This window comes from Neovison vison, chromosome 1 (assembly GCF_020171115.1).
Source record: "Neovison vison isolate M4711 chromosome 1, ASM_NN_V1, whole genome shotgun sequence".
In the NCBI taxonomy this organism is placed as follows: domain Eukaryota; kingdom Metazoa; phylum Chordata; class Mammalia; order Carnivora; family Mustelidae; genus Neogale; species Neogale vison.
The window spans coordinates 256,838,781-256,855,026 of NC_058091.1; the positions used below are offsets into that span (position 1 = coordinate 256,838,781).

The window sequence follows — 16,246 nt, forward strand, 5'->3', positions numbered from 1 at the left end:
ATGGCCCAGGGCCTCGACTGCAACCGTCTGTCTGTGCAAAAGGCCAGAAGCCAGGATTAACAGCTTGGGTTGTGAGGGCTGCCTCTTCCTCCTGGCTGACCAGGATTTCTCCATCACCAAAAGACATGGAGACTCTGGGGACAGTTCTGCACAACCATCCTTCATCCCAGCCTCCTCTCAGCCTCTGAGCACCAGGTGGGACTGAAAGAAGCTGCCTGGGGGCAGTGGTCAGAGGCCTTTGTCTGGGCCTAGGAGGGGCTGTGACTGCCGTGGGCAGCTTCCAGTGTGGGCACTGCACTTGGGGTCCCAAGAGCCGCCTCCGCACATCAACTCCCCGTATGTGATCTTGGACAGGTCTCATTGCCTCTCCGAGCCTCAGTTTCTTGGTCTACAAAATGGAGCCATATCCTCAGTTCACTGCAGCATGGGACAGAATCAATGAGTCAGAACGGGAAAGTGCTGAAAGCAGAAAGTTCCCGGTAGGACTTGCTGCAGAATTTGCAGGGCCCGATGCAAAGATGAAGAAAGTGCCGATGTTCCCGTTCGCACATTTTCGGTGGTAGCAGAGCGTGACACTAGGCGCCGGGCCCTTGGAAGCGCGGGGCCCTGTACCCGTGCAGGCGGAGCTTCCCAAAGCCGGCCAAGGCTGGGGGTTAGGAGAAGTGGGGTGCGTCCTTCTACCCGCAGCGGCTCACCCCTGCGGCCCTTCCGGACGTGAGGCTCGAGCGGAGGGTCCGGCGACGCGTTCGACGGGGCGCCTACGCCATCTAGCGGCGCCAGGCCGCGCAGCACCCGCCGCGCTCTCCCAGCCCGTGGGCCTCCCAGGCTCCGTCACCCGGCGAGGGCTGGCCAGCGGGCGCTTCCAGGCCCCACGTGCCGCCTGCGTCTTCATCTCTTAGCTCCAACCCATCACCACGTCCTCTGCATCGTCCCTCAGGTCTCACACCTTGTCCCACTCCGTCGTTAGTTCCTGGGTCCCCTCACCGGCCGGCTCACCCCCGCTCCCGGAGCTTTCCCCCTTGGGCTTCTGGAGGCACCCTCCCTCCCCGCTCCGCTCGTTCCAGCCCGCACTTCGTTTCTCCTCCGCAGCTCCTTGGAGCCCCGCCGTGGCTCTCTGCCACCTCCAGGGAAAGCCCAGTTTCCCTAGCCTGGCGTCCAAGGCCGTCCACCCTGGGTCCCTGGCCTGCCGTTGTCCTGCAAACACACCGTCGCTTCCTGACACCCCTCCCGACTTGGGGTCCTCTCGTGTCCCGCCAGTCGGTCTCTCCAGCTCCCACCTGATGAAAGCCTTCCAGGACTGCCAATCCTCAGAGTGCCCACAGCAGTGCCCAGGAGTCGTCGGAGTCAGAAGTGGCCAGGTCAGGAGTGCACGTAGAGTGATTTGGGGTTGTGAAGATGAAATGAAATGACGTGTATTAGGCACTCAGAATGGTGTCTAGCTCATTACAAGCACAGTAAATGCTGTCTCTATCATTATTATTTTAAGTTCTGTACCTATTAATTATTAATACCCTTGGTCATGTGATTTCACCTGGTTGAGCTCTTCCCATCAGGAAAAGAGGATTATCCCAGAGGATGTTCCAATACTAAATGAGGTGCTGCTCCAAGGTGCTAGGTAGGCATGTGGCAGGTGATTGAGAGAGGTGGTCCTCTCCCTTTACACCGTGCCCTAGGTGCTCAACAGAGAGTCCCCTTTCATAGTTCCTTTTTCCTGATCCAAAAATATTTAATTCTCGTATGTTCTGGAGGCTGAATTTCTTCCCAGGACTTTAGTCTTTCCTTTTAAGGTATTTCACTGATTGGATGAGGCCCACCACATAGTGAAAATTGTCTGCTTTACTTAAAGGCTACTGAGTTTGGGGGTGGGGTTATGGACATTGGGGAGGGTATGTGCTATGTTGAGTGCTGTGAAGTGTGTAAACCTGGCTATTCACATACCTGTACCCCGGGGGTTAAAAATATATTATATGTTTATAAAAAATAAAAAAATTTAAAAAAAAGGCTACTGAGTTCAATGTTAATCACATCTACCAAATACCTTTGACCATGGTACCATGGCCTAGCCAAGTTAACACATAAAACTAGTCCTCACAGTGGGCCTATATTTACCACACAAAGACTTCTCTCCTTGATAGAATCCATGATAGTCTGTCTTTCTCCATCTTTCCCCAAGCATATACCTATTCTGTGTTGGCATTAACAGCGAGGGGCTTTGGTGCCTTAGACTGCACGGGGAGTGGGGGTTTAGGAGATGGAAGGATTGGATACTCTTAGCTCATAACCTTCTGCCACAAAATCCTTGCCCCTCATCAGACCTTCTAGTTTGGATAAAGGGCCTTGACTGGGCTTTGGGAGGAGAGCAGGAGAGATGGGACTGGATTTGGAGCTTTCCTGGTGGGAATGGGACGGATGTGATGTAGCTGCAGGAACTTGGCTGGGAATGAACTGACCAGAAGAAACACCAGGAAAGGTAGGATGATGAGGCTAATTAATGCAAAGTACTTCTCATGGAGGTCAGGGGTCCCAGTTCAGTGGATAGCCCATGAAACACGAAAGGTGTTGGTGGTGTGGTGCGGGATCCTAGATTAAAACTTTTTTTAAACAATTTTAAGTTGACATGGAATCAACTACACATACTTAAAGGGTATAATATATCTGATACGTGTATCCATTCATGAAACCATCACACAATCAAGATGATAAACACAACCATCACTCTCAAAAGTCTCTTCTTGCCCCTTGGTAATCTCTTTTACCTCTCCCCATCCCCAGACAACCACTGATCCCCTTCCAGTCACTATAGATTAGTTGGCAATTTCTCGAACTTTATATTAATGGAAACATACAGTACGTACCTTTTTCTTGGTCCAGCTTCTTTCATCAGCATAATTATTTTGGGATTCATTCATGTTGTTGTGTACGTCAAGAATTCATTTTTCTTTACTGCTGGGTTTTATTCCATTGTAGGGATATACCACAGTTTGTTTACCATTTACTTGTGTTCTTTTTAAAAGATTTTATTTATTTATTTGACAGATAGAGATCACAAGTAGGCAGAGAGGCAGGCAGAGAGAGAGGAGGAAGCAGGTTCCCTGCTGAGCAGAGAGCCCAGTGTGGGGCTCAATCCCAGGACCCCGGGATCATGACCTGAGCCGAAGGCAGAGGCTTTAACCTACTGAGCCATCCAGGTGCCCCTACCATTTACTTGTTGAAGGACAGTTGGCACTGGCCTGATGTATTACCAGGGGAATATGTAGTAATAGAATTTAATGCAGAGGTTGCAAATTCTGGAATGCTCTGTGCCACCCCCTGTGCCAAGTGCATCTGCTACCCTTGTTTGGTTGGGTCTTTCGCTGTCACTGAATGAGTTGCCAGACTACAAAAGTTAGGGGATTTCACATGCAAGTCCAGATTTTCAACTTTACTTGAAGAATTGTTAGGTCCAATAACTGGACCCACATTTTGACAACATGACATCAGTCCCTAGAGCTGTGACGTAATTGCCTCCTTTATCCTGGGCATTCGCCACTAATTTCTTTAATCACCTGGCTCCATATACTCATTGAACCTGGCAGTTTCTGGCTTAGCGGTTAAGTGCAGCAGTCAGAAAGTCGTGAGTTCAAATTTTCTGTCACTTACTAGTTATTGTATCATGGCTAAGTTACTTAAAATGTCTGAGCTCCAGTTTCCCCATTAGTAAATGGGATTAATAACAGAAACAACCTCAAGGTAGTGAGAATTGGATACATGTGAACTAGTTAGCATGCAATAATTGCTCCATAAATGATATTTAATATTCTTGTTATATTATGGGCACAGAGTAGATGGCAGAACAGCACAGTGGATATGGCACTAGACTAGATTTCTGGTCCAAGTTCTGCTACCAACCAGCTTTGTACCTGTGGACTTTGGCTGCCCCATCTATTACATGAAGTCATGGGGGATCAGTTATCATGAGTCAAGTTGCAAGTGGCAGAAAGTTCAATTCCAACTGCCTTAAATAATAAAAAATTAATTTATTGTTGTCCACAGCACAAACCACCAGAGGTAAAAGTAGCTTCAGGTGAAGTCTGATCCAGCAGTTCAATGAAATCATAGAGTCCATTTGTTTCATCTCTCTGCCTTCTGTGGTATGATGTCTATCTATAGATTGGCTTCCCTGCGGGTTACAAAATGATTGCCTATATGTCTCAGGGCTATGTGCTTATTCATTCATGTCCAGCAGGGAAGAGTGACTTTGTTTCATTGTTTTCAGTAATGACTCTAAAATTCATGCTGTTTGTATTGGCTTAGGTCTTAAGCTACCCCTGAACCAGTCACTGTGGCCAGAGGCATGGGAGAAATGATTGGCTTAGTATAGGTCAAGTATTCCATTCTAGAACTGGGAGTGCAGCCAGCTCCCCAAGAGTCTCATGGGTCTTCAAAAGTCCACTTAGTGGGGCTGGCTGCTCCTAGGATTTCCCCCTGATCTTCAAGATCTGAATTTTTTGGTCTTTAGGCAGTCACTATTTTGATGTGGTGGGACATGCTGATTTCAGCTCCTCTAAGAAATCCATATGGGCATCTTTGCACATGTCCTTGGCATTATTCCCTATAGAGGAAGAGTAATTTGGCTTGAATTCATGGACTTGTTTTCATTGCTTTTTACTAATAGATTTCATGGCAGCTGCTTTCCAACACCTTCTGGTGTTTGTATATCATTAGAGCTCATTTTAGGAAGAGGTGGAGAATGGTCTTCATGCTCTCTAAGAAATGGAGCTGGGCAGAGATTTTGAAGCTTGGCATGCTTTTAAGCCCATTTCCAGCTGTGTGGGCAGGTCCCTCCATGTCTTGGGGCATCATTTCTTCATCTGAAAAACAGGTGCCTTGAATTCCTACTTCACAGAGTTGTTGTGAGATTCAAGCAGGATATCATCCACAGACAACCTGGCACCGAACAGTGGTCCCCATTCCCATCTACACTTCCTCCCGGGAACCTCTCCAAGGGGCTTTGCTGGCCTCTTCTCAGAGGATTTACTTAGAGATGTGATGTTAGAGGACCACAGGACGGCTCGTAGTGGGATTCCGTATTTCCAGGCATTATTTCTGTATTGGAACAAGGGATAGACTCTTGAAAGCCTGAGCAAGAAATGATAGCAGGTGTAGGCCCAGGTTTTCTGTAAATGCCTAGTGATCCTTTCCACCCCTGGCCTACCTGAGATCATGTCAAGATCAGCTCAGAGGAGCCATCCCTCCCCACGCTGGCTAGAGTAGCCTCCCCGGCCACCCTGGTCACTCTCTACCATGTCACAAACGTATTCTCTTCACGTCACTTTACTGGAAACATTTTTATTTATGGTCTATTTACTCCCACTGGATACAAGGTTCGTGAGAGCAGGACACGTATCTGTCCCGTTCAGCATTTTAGGTTAGGTTCCTCCAGAAGCCAACACTGAGGACAAGGCTGTGGGATCTAGGAGCTGATCTGGGAGGGAATCCGAGAAGCAATGGTAGGGGAGTACAGGAAACGAGAGAGGAGAGGGAAGGGGGCCAATAAGTGGGGGCACACTGTTATATTACTGCTGTGTGTTCCTAGGGCTCAGTTCTACTGGAGAAGTCTGGGAGATGGTATAGAAGGCGCCCCAGAGTTCTTCCTATGGAAAGGAAAGGGGTATTTACACACCAGCTCTTGTCAGCCATTGGTTAAGGGCTGCTCCAAGGAGGTGTTAACTACCTGATTCTTCTGGCCTGCCCTCTCACAGGCAGAGTGCAGCCATCCCGGCCAGTGTCTATCTGGGACAGTCAGAGTTACAGCTGAAGTCCCAGGCATTTCCAGGGGGCACAGCTCAGTCCAACTGGGCAGTAACACTCTCTCTGCTACCTAGATGAATCCCCATCAGTGGGCACGGTTACTGGCAGACAATGACCACGTGTAGGATGATTCAGGAGGAGCAGGATCCCTCCAGGAGGACAGGTTGGAGGCGGGTGTTCTGAGCGGAGAGCCTTTTTTCTCTAGTAGCCCAAGTGCTGAGAGATACACGGGTTCACAAAGCACAGGCCTCTCTCTGTTTCTGTGCTCCCCTGGAAACTGCAGTGTTTATTTCCCCCTTGTTCCTTTATTAAAAGCTTTTTGTTTGTTTGTTTTAATATCACTCTTTTAATTAAGTTTTAAATTTTAATTCCAATATGGTTAACATACAGCATGATTTTAGTTTCAGGTGTGCAATAAAATGATTCAGCTGTTTCATACATCTCCTGGAGCTCCTCACCAGGGCACTTTTTAATCCCCTTCACCTGATTCACCCAGGCCCCCAGCGCCCTCCCCTCTGGTGACCGTCACTTTGTTCTCTAGAGCTAAGAGTCTGTTTTTTGGTTTGTCTCTTTTTTAATTTGTTCATTTGTTTGGTTTCTTAAATCCCACATGTGAGGGATGTCACATGGTTTATGTCTTTCCACACTGACTTCTTTTGCTTAGCATGATACCCTCTGGCACCTTCCATGTTGTTGCAAACGACAAGATCTCACTATTTTTGATCACTGAGTAATATTCCATTGTGTCTATACACCACATCTTTATTCATCAACTGATGGTCACTTGGGCTGCTTCCATAATTTGGCTGTTGCAAATAATGCTGCTATAAACACATGGGGGCATGTATCCTTTTGAATTAGTATTTTCATATTCTTTGGGTAAATACCCAGTAGTGTGATTACTGGATCATAAGGTAGTTCTGCTTTTAACTTTTTGAGGATGCTCCATACTGTTTTCCACAGCGGCTGCCCTAGTTTGCATTCCCATCAACAGTGCCCAAGGGGTCCCTTTTTCCCACATTCTTGCTGACACATTGTTTGTGTTTTTGATTTTAGCCATTCTGACAGGTATGAGGTGATATTGCATTATAGTTTTGATTTGCATTTCTCTGACGATGATGTTAAGCATCTTTTCATGTGTCTGTTGGTTAGCTGCATGTCTTCTTTGGAGAAATGTCTATTCATGTCTTTTGGATTGTATTATCTGGTTTTGGGGTGTTGAATTTTTCCTTTATTAAAAGCTTTGATGAATGGTGACCCATACCCTTGTGACTGCTGCAACAGGTTGCTTCCCCCTCCCCATCTGGAGGACAACTTTCTTTCTGTTGATTATCCATCTTGGGACCAATTTTGAATCTTTCTTCCATCCTGATTTCTCTCCGAATATCTCCAGATGCTGATTTTCCTCTTGATATTGGGTGTTCAGGACTGAATTGGATTTCCTGTAGTCTAGCCAGAACAGGAAGAAGGGTACCAGCCCTTCCACTTTTTGATAGCAGGGGCTTTTAGCCTTGGGTGTACACTGGAGAACTTCTAAAGCATAGTGGCCCACTTGTAGAGGTTCTTCGTTTCCCCTTCTCTGCTCCCCATGTGCTTATGATAGACAGCCAAAGTAGAGATACACTGGTCTAGACCTTATATAGGTATCTAACACAAGCATCTGAAAAGGTCAGAGGCATCTTAGCTTCAGATCCAGCTTGATCCAGAAGCTAAGCATCTAATCACGGTTTTTTGGTGTTTTTCTTGTGTTTTGTTTTGTTTAAACTTCTCTGCCTTGCCTTCTGTGATTCTGGCTTATCTGCTCCTTGGTTAACAGATACTCCCTCAGAATTCCTAAGTCACTACCAACATGTTCTACGACTGCATACAATCCTATTCATGTCCAGTAGGAGAAAGACAATCTTTTTCCTCTTGTTCCCAGCATGACCTTGTGATTCATGCTTTTTGGACTGGGTTAGGTAACAAGCCAATCCCTAAACCAATCATTATAGTTTGGGGGTTGGCTCAGATCATGTGCTCCAGTCTTAGCACTGGGTGTGGTCAGTTCCCCACCTTAGCTCTGAATGCACATTATAATCACCTGAGCAGATTCTAAAGAATCCTGATGTCTGGGCCTCACTGGTAGAGACTCTACTTCAATTGGTCTGAGGTGAGACCCTGTCACTCGCATTTTTCAAAGTTTCCCGGGTGATCCTGATATTCAGCCAAGGTGGAGAACCATGGCCGAGACACTGTATAGCCTCCTGATGCAGGTTCAGACCCCCCCCCCGCCCCAATATGAGAAGGTTCACAAGTACAGATCCTCTACTTGGGCTTAAGTGTATGTATGACTTACTAGGGGCTGGCCACATGTCTAGCAGCCCAAGATGACCACATGGCAGCACACAAGAAGCCCAGAGAAACAGAGCCACATCCTCTACAGTTTCCATTCATGAGAAATTGTAGTCAATGGCAATCAGACTGGGAGTATTGTGCACACGTGTGGCTTGTGGGGGCCTGCTCTTGCTAGTGGCCCATGGGTAGTTACGGCTTTCCCCTTCACTGAATCTGTTTCTTCATCTGCTATTTGGATTCATAGAATGCCCATGCCTCTTTGAACTGACTACAGATGAATGAGATTTGTGTGTGGTACCTTCAGTTCCTTGGGGGAGAGACAGAATCCCTTGGCAGGAAGTCTCTATGATAGAGTGGGAAGAGTTCAATCTCTATGGAGCTGTGCTACTCCAGGCAGGTGCCCTTACCTCCAAGGTTCAGTGTTAGAACCAGGAAAATGAGGACTCTGTCTCCCAGAGTGCTCGACATCAGTGTGAAATGAGATCATGTATATAAGCCCCTAGTGCACACCTGGAACGTAATAGGTGTTCAGTAAACCACTTTCCTTCCGAGAATGTCTTGGTTAACTCTTCATCTTTTTAAATGTGATGTTAAATGGGGACTCTAAGACATAGTGTCCAGTGTAAGTAATAATTTGCTGCTTTTGGCTGAAGCTACTTGATCAACCCTTGGACCCCAAGGCCCTCAGCAGGAGGTTCTGGCCACCTTTTCAACTCTGTATCCCCAACCATATCACATGTGACTCTGGACTTTCTACAGCAGAAGTTCTTGAGACTGGTAATCTTGTTGGAAGGAAGGTGTGAGAGGTCTCATCTCAAAGACCTACTTGCTTATAGTCACAGTATTTGCATTTAAATAGGATGCTTTCTGGGGGGCAGCTGAAGATGACAACTGGCACTGGGTCTGGCACCAAGCAAGTACTAATAACTGGATGCCAACTGAGCGGGTGAGCCTTCCCTTTTCACAGCTTACCTCTCCTGCCCAATTGAGTCATGGAAAAAAATGAAGATAAAGATTGTAAGAAACAGTTCTGTTTATTGATTAGAACATGGTATAAAATTACAATTTGCAGGCATTCTGGGCTTTCTGGGATGGGCATGCAGTGATGGGCTCTAGCAGGAGATGGAGTGAGGGCATGGACAACTGGACATTGATTCTCTTCCTGGACACATCAAGGGACTTGCACTACCAGCACAGATGCCAGTGTGAGAAAGAATTATTGGTTCTTGTCTCTGGAAACAAAGGACGTGGGTAGTTTGTGTCACCAGACAATGCCATGCTTAAGAATTCAGTTTTATCCTATATATGTTAAATGCTGGCTCTCCCAATCTGGTCATATATGGATTCGTATTGTTCTGTAGAATGCTCATTCTTCTCACCAAAAGAAGGGAAACAGGCACATTGGTTTGGGAGGCCATCAGAGGATGGTGTGCATTTGGCTCAGGTCATCTTGCTTCCGGATACATCAAGGTCTGCTGGACTTGGAGGCAGTGGGCTGGGACACGCAAGCAGAAAAGCGTGCACTACTGTTTAAGCTCAAGCAGAGGGACCTTCCACAGGGCAGCAGCATGAAGAGATGAGCATGCTTCCAAAACAAACCCAGTTTCATCTTCTCTCTCTCAAGAAGACGGAGTAGGAAGAGCTGGCAATCAGAGACTGAGCCATATGATGCTGGGTTCCATAGAAAGTCTCCAGCGGAGAATTCTTCCAAAATGTAAAAGGTGTTTCTGTCCCAAGAGTCGGTTTGCAAAGTCAGAACTAGGGCAGATCGAGGTGTTAAGAGGTGGTTGTTCGGTACAACGTCTCTGAGAGCCGGACGGCTAAGTCCACAGTTACATGACATTTTGGAACAGCTGGAGGGACCTCATGATGTTGTCATCCTGGAGGGGAAGAGGATGAAAAGAGAATGTTTAGAACTCTCTGAGGCTCCTCCCTGAGAAGGTCTGTAATGGTGAGCACGTCTCCAGTGTGGGTTTCCCATGCAGAAAGAATGCTGCAAGGGCACAAGAAACAGGAGTAAGCAGTGGGGGCCTAGAGAGTGACTATCAATTCAAGGCAAGAAGCACCTTCTCTGGCCTTGGGGAATTAAAAAAAAGAAGATTTTATTTATTTATTCATGAGAGAGAGAAAGAGGGAGAGGCAGAGGTGGAGGGAGAAACAGGCTCCCCACGGAGCAGGGAGCTTGATGCGGGATTCGATGCCAGGACCCTGGGATCCTGACCTGAGCTGAAGGCAGACACTTAACTGACTGAGCCACCCAGGTTCCCTGGCCTTAAGAAATTTATAAGAAGTAAATTATCAAGGGAAACAGTGAGTTTTACTTCTTTTAAGAAACTCTGCTCAACTGCATTTTATCAAATGATTTTTCAACATCTACTGAGATGATTGTGGTTTTTTAAACTCTATTATGTTATTAATTATATTGATTCTTGAACACTAAACAAAACTGGTGTTCCTGTAATAAACTTTTTTTTTTTTTACATATTACTGGTTTGATTTTTCACACCTATATCCAGAGGGATTATATTAGCTTGAACATTTTCTTATTTTGTAATAGGCTTGTCATATTTTCATATTAGGGTTATGATAGCCTCATAAACCAAGTTGAGAAGTTTTTCCTCTTTCTCTATTCTCTGAGTTTGTATGAGATTAATATCATTTCTTCCTTGGAAAGAGTTTGAAATAATTTACAGAATAAGACATCCGTGTCTGCCATTTTCTTTATGGGAAAATTCTAAATTACAGACTCAGTTTCTTTAACATACATAGGACTATTCAGATTTTCTATTTCCTTTTGTGTTAGTTTTGATAAATTATAGTTTTTTTTGTTTTTGTTTTTGTTTTTTAAAATTTATTTCTTTTCAGTGTAACAGAATTCATTGTTTATGTATCACACCCAGTGCTCCATGCAATACGTGCCCTCCATAATACCCACCACCTGGCTCCCCCGACCTCCTACCTCCTGCCATTTCAAAACGCTCAGATTGTTTTTCATAGTCTATAGTCTCTCATGGTTCATCTCCCCTTCCAATTTCCCTCTAAATTATAGTTTTGATACCTGTCTCTGATCTCTGTCACCTACTGTGCCTTAGCCATATTTCTTAACTTTGCAAAGTCTCAGTTTTCTTTTCTTTAAAACGGGCGTGATCAATACTGCCCATCGCCCAGCTCATGATTATCATGTTGAAATATTACTAGCCCTGTTGGTAAGTAACTGCTGACCTGAGCCTCCCACTGAGCATCTTACCCTCTGTCTATCTGGGAACTGGCCCAGGATCCCGGGAGCATCCAAAGATCCATCAGTTAACAGGCTGGCAAGTTTGAAAGGTCCCTTTAGGGCACTGCTCCATGGCATTGGTCAAGGTCAGTTAAAAGTGGTCAATTCTCAGTCCACTCTCATTACTGAATATGTTGAATACCACCCTGGATATAGCTCCACTGCCTCTCAGGGCTGTTGTGAAGGTCATGCATACACCTGAAACTTGGTAGGTCCTCAGTACCCGTTGATAACTTCTCTCCTGCTTTCATGCATCTGCTGTTCTTACTGGGTGAGCTCAGGGTGACTGGTACTTTTCTGAAATAAGGTGGGGTTGGAAACACATTTTTCTAAAGTAGCTGTTCCCAGTTCAGTTTCTGACAGAGACTCTGGGCTAGTCTATCCTTTCAACAAATGAAAATGTGGTCCTAGGGGCGCCTGGGTGGCTCAGTGGGTTAAAGCATCTGCCTTCGGCTCCGGTCATGATCCCAGGGTCCTGGGATCGAGCCCCACGTCAGGCTCTCTGCTCAGCAGGGAGCCTGCTTCCTCCTCTCTCTCTGCCTCTCTCTCTGCCTGTCTCTGCCTCCTTGTGATCTCTGTCTGTCAAATAAATAAATAAAATCTTTAAAAAAAAAAAAAAAGAAAGAAAGAAAGAAACTGTGGTCCTAGCACCTGCAGCACCAGTGTGACCTGGGAGACCTTTAGAAATGTAGCATCTCAAACTCCTCTCCAGACCTATTGAATTAGAATCCGCATTTTCACCAGATCTTCAAGGACATTGGTTTGCCCATTAAAGTTTTAGAAGCCTTGATCCCCAGGGCATTTGTGTTAAAACAAAGATCTCTACAGTCCACATCCCCCTCCCTCCCCGCCGCCCCATCCCCGCACCTGCCACCCCCAGCCATCTAGTGTTCATTTTCAGAATCATTTAGGCAATTTTGGCCACACTATGGCTTGAGAATTACAGCTTTAGGGTTTTTCCTCCATATACTCCCTTGTAGTTTGAGGAGTGGGTCATTGAGCCAGAAGCAGGTTAAAAAATGAGTGTTGCCCACTTGGGAAGTCTTTGGTTTCCCAGAGACCCCCCCTTTGGGCTTTCACATCCACCCCAGCCCATATCCTGCTCAGGCTGTCTGGCTCAGACTGTGTTTAGCTAGGACCAACCACAGGCCAGTTGCAGGAGGGGAGGGAGCTGGAATTCTGAGTTTGCTGTTGGTGGGGGTGGCGGTAGTGGCTCTGACCTGAGGCCACAGGTTTCTCATTCCCTCCCTCCTGCAGGCCCTCAGCCCCCAGATTTCCTTTCCCAGATCTAGAGATTTTATATTCTGAGGTCTCTCCTTACTTACCTCCTGACAGGATTCAAGAAATTCATCTAAAGTCACGATACCATCTTTATTTTTGTCCATTTTCTAGAAGACACAACAGGAAGAACTTTAACAAACTTGGTAATCTGCATTTCAAAACTTGCTCTTTGCTAAGAGAGCAAAGGGCCTGATTACAGCACTTTGACACCCATGAGCTTCCTTGAGATGGAAAGACTTGCTCTAGGCTCTCATTACCACATTATCAGATAATTCTGCTGACACCCTAATACGTCTTCCCCAGACTCTAGCCTCTATGAGCCTCTGCTTTTCCCATCTGCAAAGTGAGAGGATTAGACAAGAATGAGCTCAGACATCTTCAAAACTGTACCACTAGTTTAGTCTTTTTTTTTCACCCTTTACCAGACATAAAATTTAATGCAATATGTTAAAGAAATACTCTAAGGAGTTAGAAGACCTGATTATTCCATTATTTTCTGGCTACAGAATCTTGAGACTAGCTTAGTCTTTTACTGAAAACCACTGTGGTCATACAACTCTTCTAGTCATAGAGTAACTGTAGTCACCCAATCAAGGCTAAACCTCCTCAATTAAAGATCTCAATCCAGCCCACCCTTGTTTCCAACTTTATTTTCCATTACTCCCCAGACATAAAGCCTTAACACCTACATATATGTGCTTAATGACATCTTCTCTCGCTATTCTGCTCCACCAAGAATTTTTATGGAACTTAGTGTCTATACTATAGCATTTATACTTCCTAATATACTTCCCTGTTCTATAGTATATATTTGCCTGCAAAATGAGATCATCTGTTTACTTAGAGGTGAACACATCTTGTAATTCTTTCCTGGCTTCTGCAATACTTAGCACAGAGTTGGACACACACCACTTGCTCAGATGCTTGTGGGTTGACTGGAATCCATTGGGCTTAAAGCTCACGCACAGTGTGTGTGCACCTACTTGGAAGAAGACGTCCACATGCTGCCTCGGAGTGTCTTCTTTGAGCACAGGGTAAGTGTATTTCCCCATCATGTCATAGATGGCTTTGACGATGTCCATCATTTCCTGGAAAGATGATAGGGAAGCACAGCGTGGGAACCATGAGGTCAAGCTCTTTTTTAGGTGAGAACTGGGGGCTCCTTGTCACCCTTGTGAATGAAGGTGATTAAAAGGATTCTCTCTAGCTGATGAGAGGGAGTTAGAAAGCATGCTGAAAGGGCTATATTCTGGGAACCTCCTCTTAGAGCGAGGGCAGTGGAAAATTCTCTGCTTTCAGAAGCTCTTGGGTAGGTTACGTTTTCTTGAGCATTATCCTCAGTGAGTGTGGGATTGGAATGAACATGCTTGTGTACTGATGAACCCACACCCCATTTTGGGAAGACCCTCTCCCCTCTCCACTGTTCTTTGAATGGTTGGGCCCAAGTGGCTGTGTTTTTCCTGGGTGATCTGTCTCTGTGACCACAGCTAATTGGAACAAAGGTGGACATCTGACTAAAGCTGAGCTACTCTGTTCTTCTCTCTTGAGAAGTTTAAATGATGAAGCACAGAAACGTGATCAGGAGTGATAGAACCTGGAGCTCGAAGGTCAAGTGGAGTTAGGGCCAGAGTCGGTGACACAGGCAAGCGCTTTCCAGGATTTAGCTAAGGTTAAGTGACAGCAGACACCAAAAGCTTCTGCAGAAGAGTAGAACTTCTGTGAGGAGTAGAATGGAGCAAATAGAAGGTAGAAGAGATGAGAAAAATGTAGGGAGAAAGAGAAGAGGGGAGAGGAGAAAAAAGGAATAGAGCGAGGAAAAGGGAGGTGGGGCTGGGGGGGGCAAGAAATGTTCCCATGAGCACACACATGGGCACCTACACACACACACACACGCACACACATACACATACAATCTCTTTCACACATACATACACACTCACAGAATCTCCCTTACACCCATATACACATACTCTCTCACACACATGCACTCACTCACATACACTCTGACATGCATACTCTTTCTATCTCTCACACACACACACAGTCTCACATACACACACTCTTTCTCTCACACACCCATATACACACTCACACTCAGAGGCTCTCTGAGAAAACTACATGAAGACAGATGGTTACAAAGACTGGGAGAAGCCCCAGAGGGGCAGTGTCTCAGATTGGTTACCCTAGAAACTAAAACCTCCTCTTGTGCCTCCCCACCCTTATGTTGCTAGCAACTTGAAGGTGTCCTTCCTGCTGAGGAGAGTGTGGTCATCGTGATGTCAGCAGTGTTGGAGGAGGGTAAGGGAGGAGAGAGGAAAGAAGAGGTGAGGGGAGAGAGAGTGTGAGATTGGAGACTAACAACCTTCTTCAATGGGGATTGTATCTGTTCCATCAGACTGGTTATATCTTTACAGGCAACCTCTCAATTTAAGCTAGTTTATGTTGATGATCTTTTATCTTTGTAACCCAAAGACCACTTTCTACAGGGTCATTCTTGTTCTATGTGGCCTGATAAATGGTACAAATCCTGTCACATTTTCTTTCTCATCTCTCAGTGCTTCCCAATACAGAATAAGTGATCATTACCTACTTGTTAAAGGAGTTAAGTTGTTTTTGTTATTAGTGTAGCTCTGTTTCCTCAAGACTGTGAGCTCATGAGGACATATGTTCAATCCTTCATTGATAAGGTCTCTGCATGGACTAGGAGCCCAATAACTGTTGAGTGGCTCTGAGTTGTTCTGATCACACTGGCCAGGCAAAGTATTCCATGGCCCCTCCTTGGAATGCAGGAAATTGGGTATAGGAGGACAGCTCTGTCTTTGAGATCTTTGAAATAGTGTCTATGGAGACCCAGGGGACAACCTCTCTCCTGGGTTCCTTGTCTGCTCCTCCTCATTCCATGTGCTCATTTTATTGTTTTTATTCATTTTAACCTATTTTTAATAACATTGGACTTACACAAGAACAAAAACAGAACAGAGCATTCATGTATACCTTTGACCCATCTTCTCCTAACTTGCCAAAGCACAGCCCGGTGATCATCTCAGGGAACTAACAATGCTACAACAGTGCCATGCTGGGCTGTGAACAAAACTATGGAGCCTATTCCCATTGCATTAGATTTTCCCTTAGTGTCTTTTATGGTTAAGGATCCCTCATCTACCTAGTCATTGTGTCCCCTTAGTCTCCTCTAACCTGTGACAGTTTCTCACTTTTTGTCTTTCAAGACCAACACACTCCTGATAGGAGTACTGGTCAGTTATTTTGTAGAATGTCTCTGGGTTAGTTCCTGCCTTTCTTATGATAAGATTAAAGTTATGCATTTTTGACGAGAATAGCCTAGAAGTGACATTATGTCTTTCTTGGTACATCATGTCGAAGAGGTATCTGGAGTTAATTTATCTTATTGATGGTGATGTGAACCTTGATTACTTGATTACTTGATTATTGTCGAGTTCCTCCTCTGATTTTAGTATCTTTTAGTGGATTGTGCCTGCAAAAATTATTACTGTGATGTTTGCCTAATGCTGACTTTGTATTTCCTTTATTCCTTCTTTATTTATT

The 16,246-nt window shown here is 45.4% G+C and overlaps 1 protein-coding gene across 4 annotated transcripts in view; it reads right to left on the minus strand.

Annotated features, from left to right (window-relative positions):
* Positions 1–9,145: 9,145 nt before the first annotated feature.
* KCNIP1 (potassium voltage-gated channel interacting protein 1) overlaps positions 9,146–16,246 on the minus strand; it is a 343,774-nt gene continuing 336,673 nt past the window's right edge. For all 4 annotated transcript variants that reach the window (XM_044229670.1, XM_044229678.1, XM_044229696.1 and 1 more), the window contains exons 6-8: positions 13,666–13,770; positions 12,727–12,789; positions 9,146–10,004 (exon numbers count right to left, since the gene is read on the minus strand). In XM_044229670.1, coding sequence (XP_044085605.1) covers positions 9,957–10,004; positions 12,727–12,789; positions 13,666–13,770 — 216 coding nt within the window. In that variant the 3' untranslated portion in view covers positions 9,146–9,956. The remainder of the gene's footprint in view (positions 10,005–12,726; positions 12,790–13,665; positions 13,771–16,246) is intronic.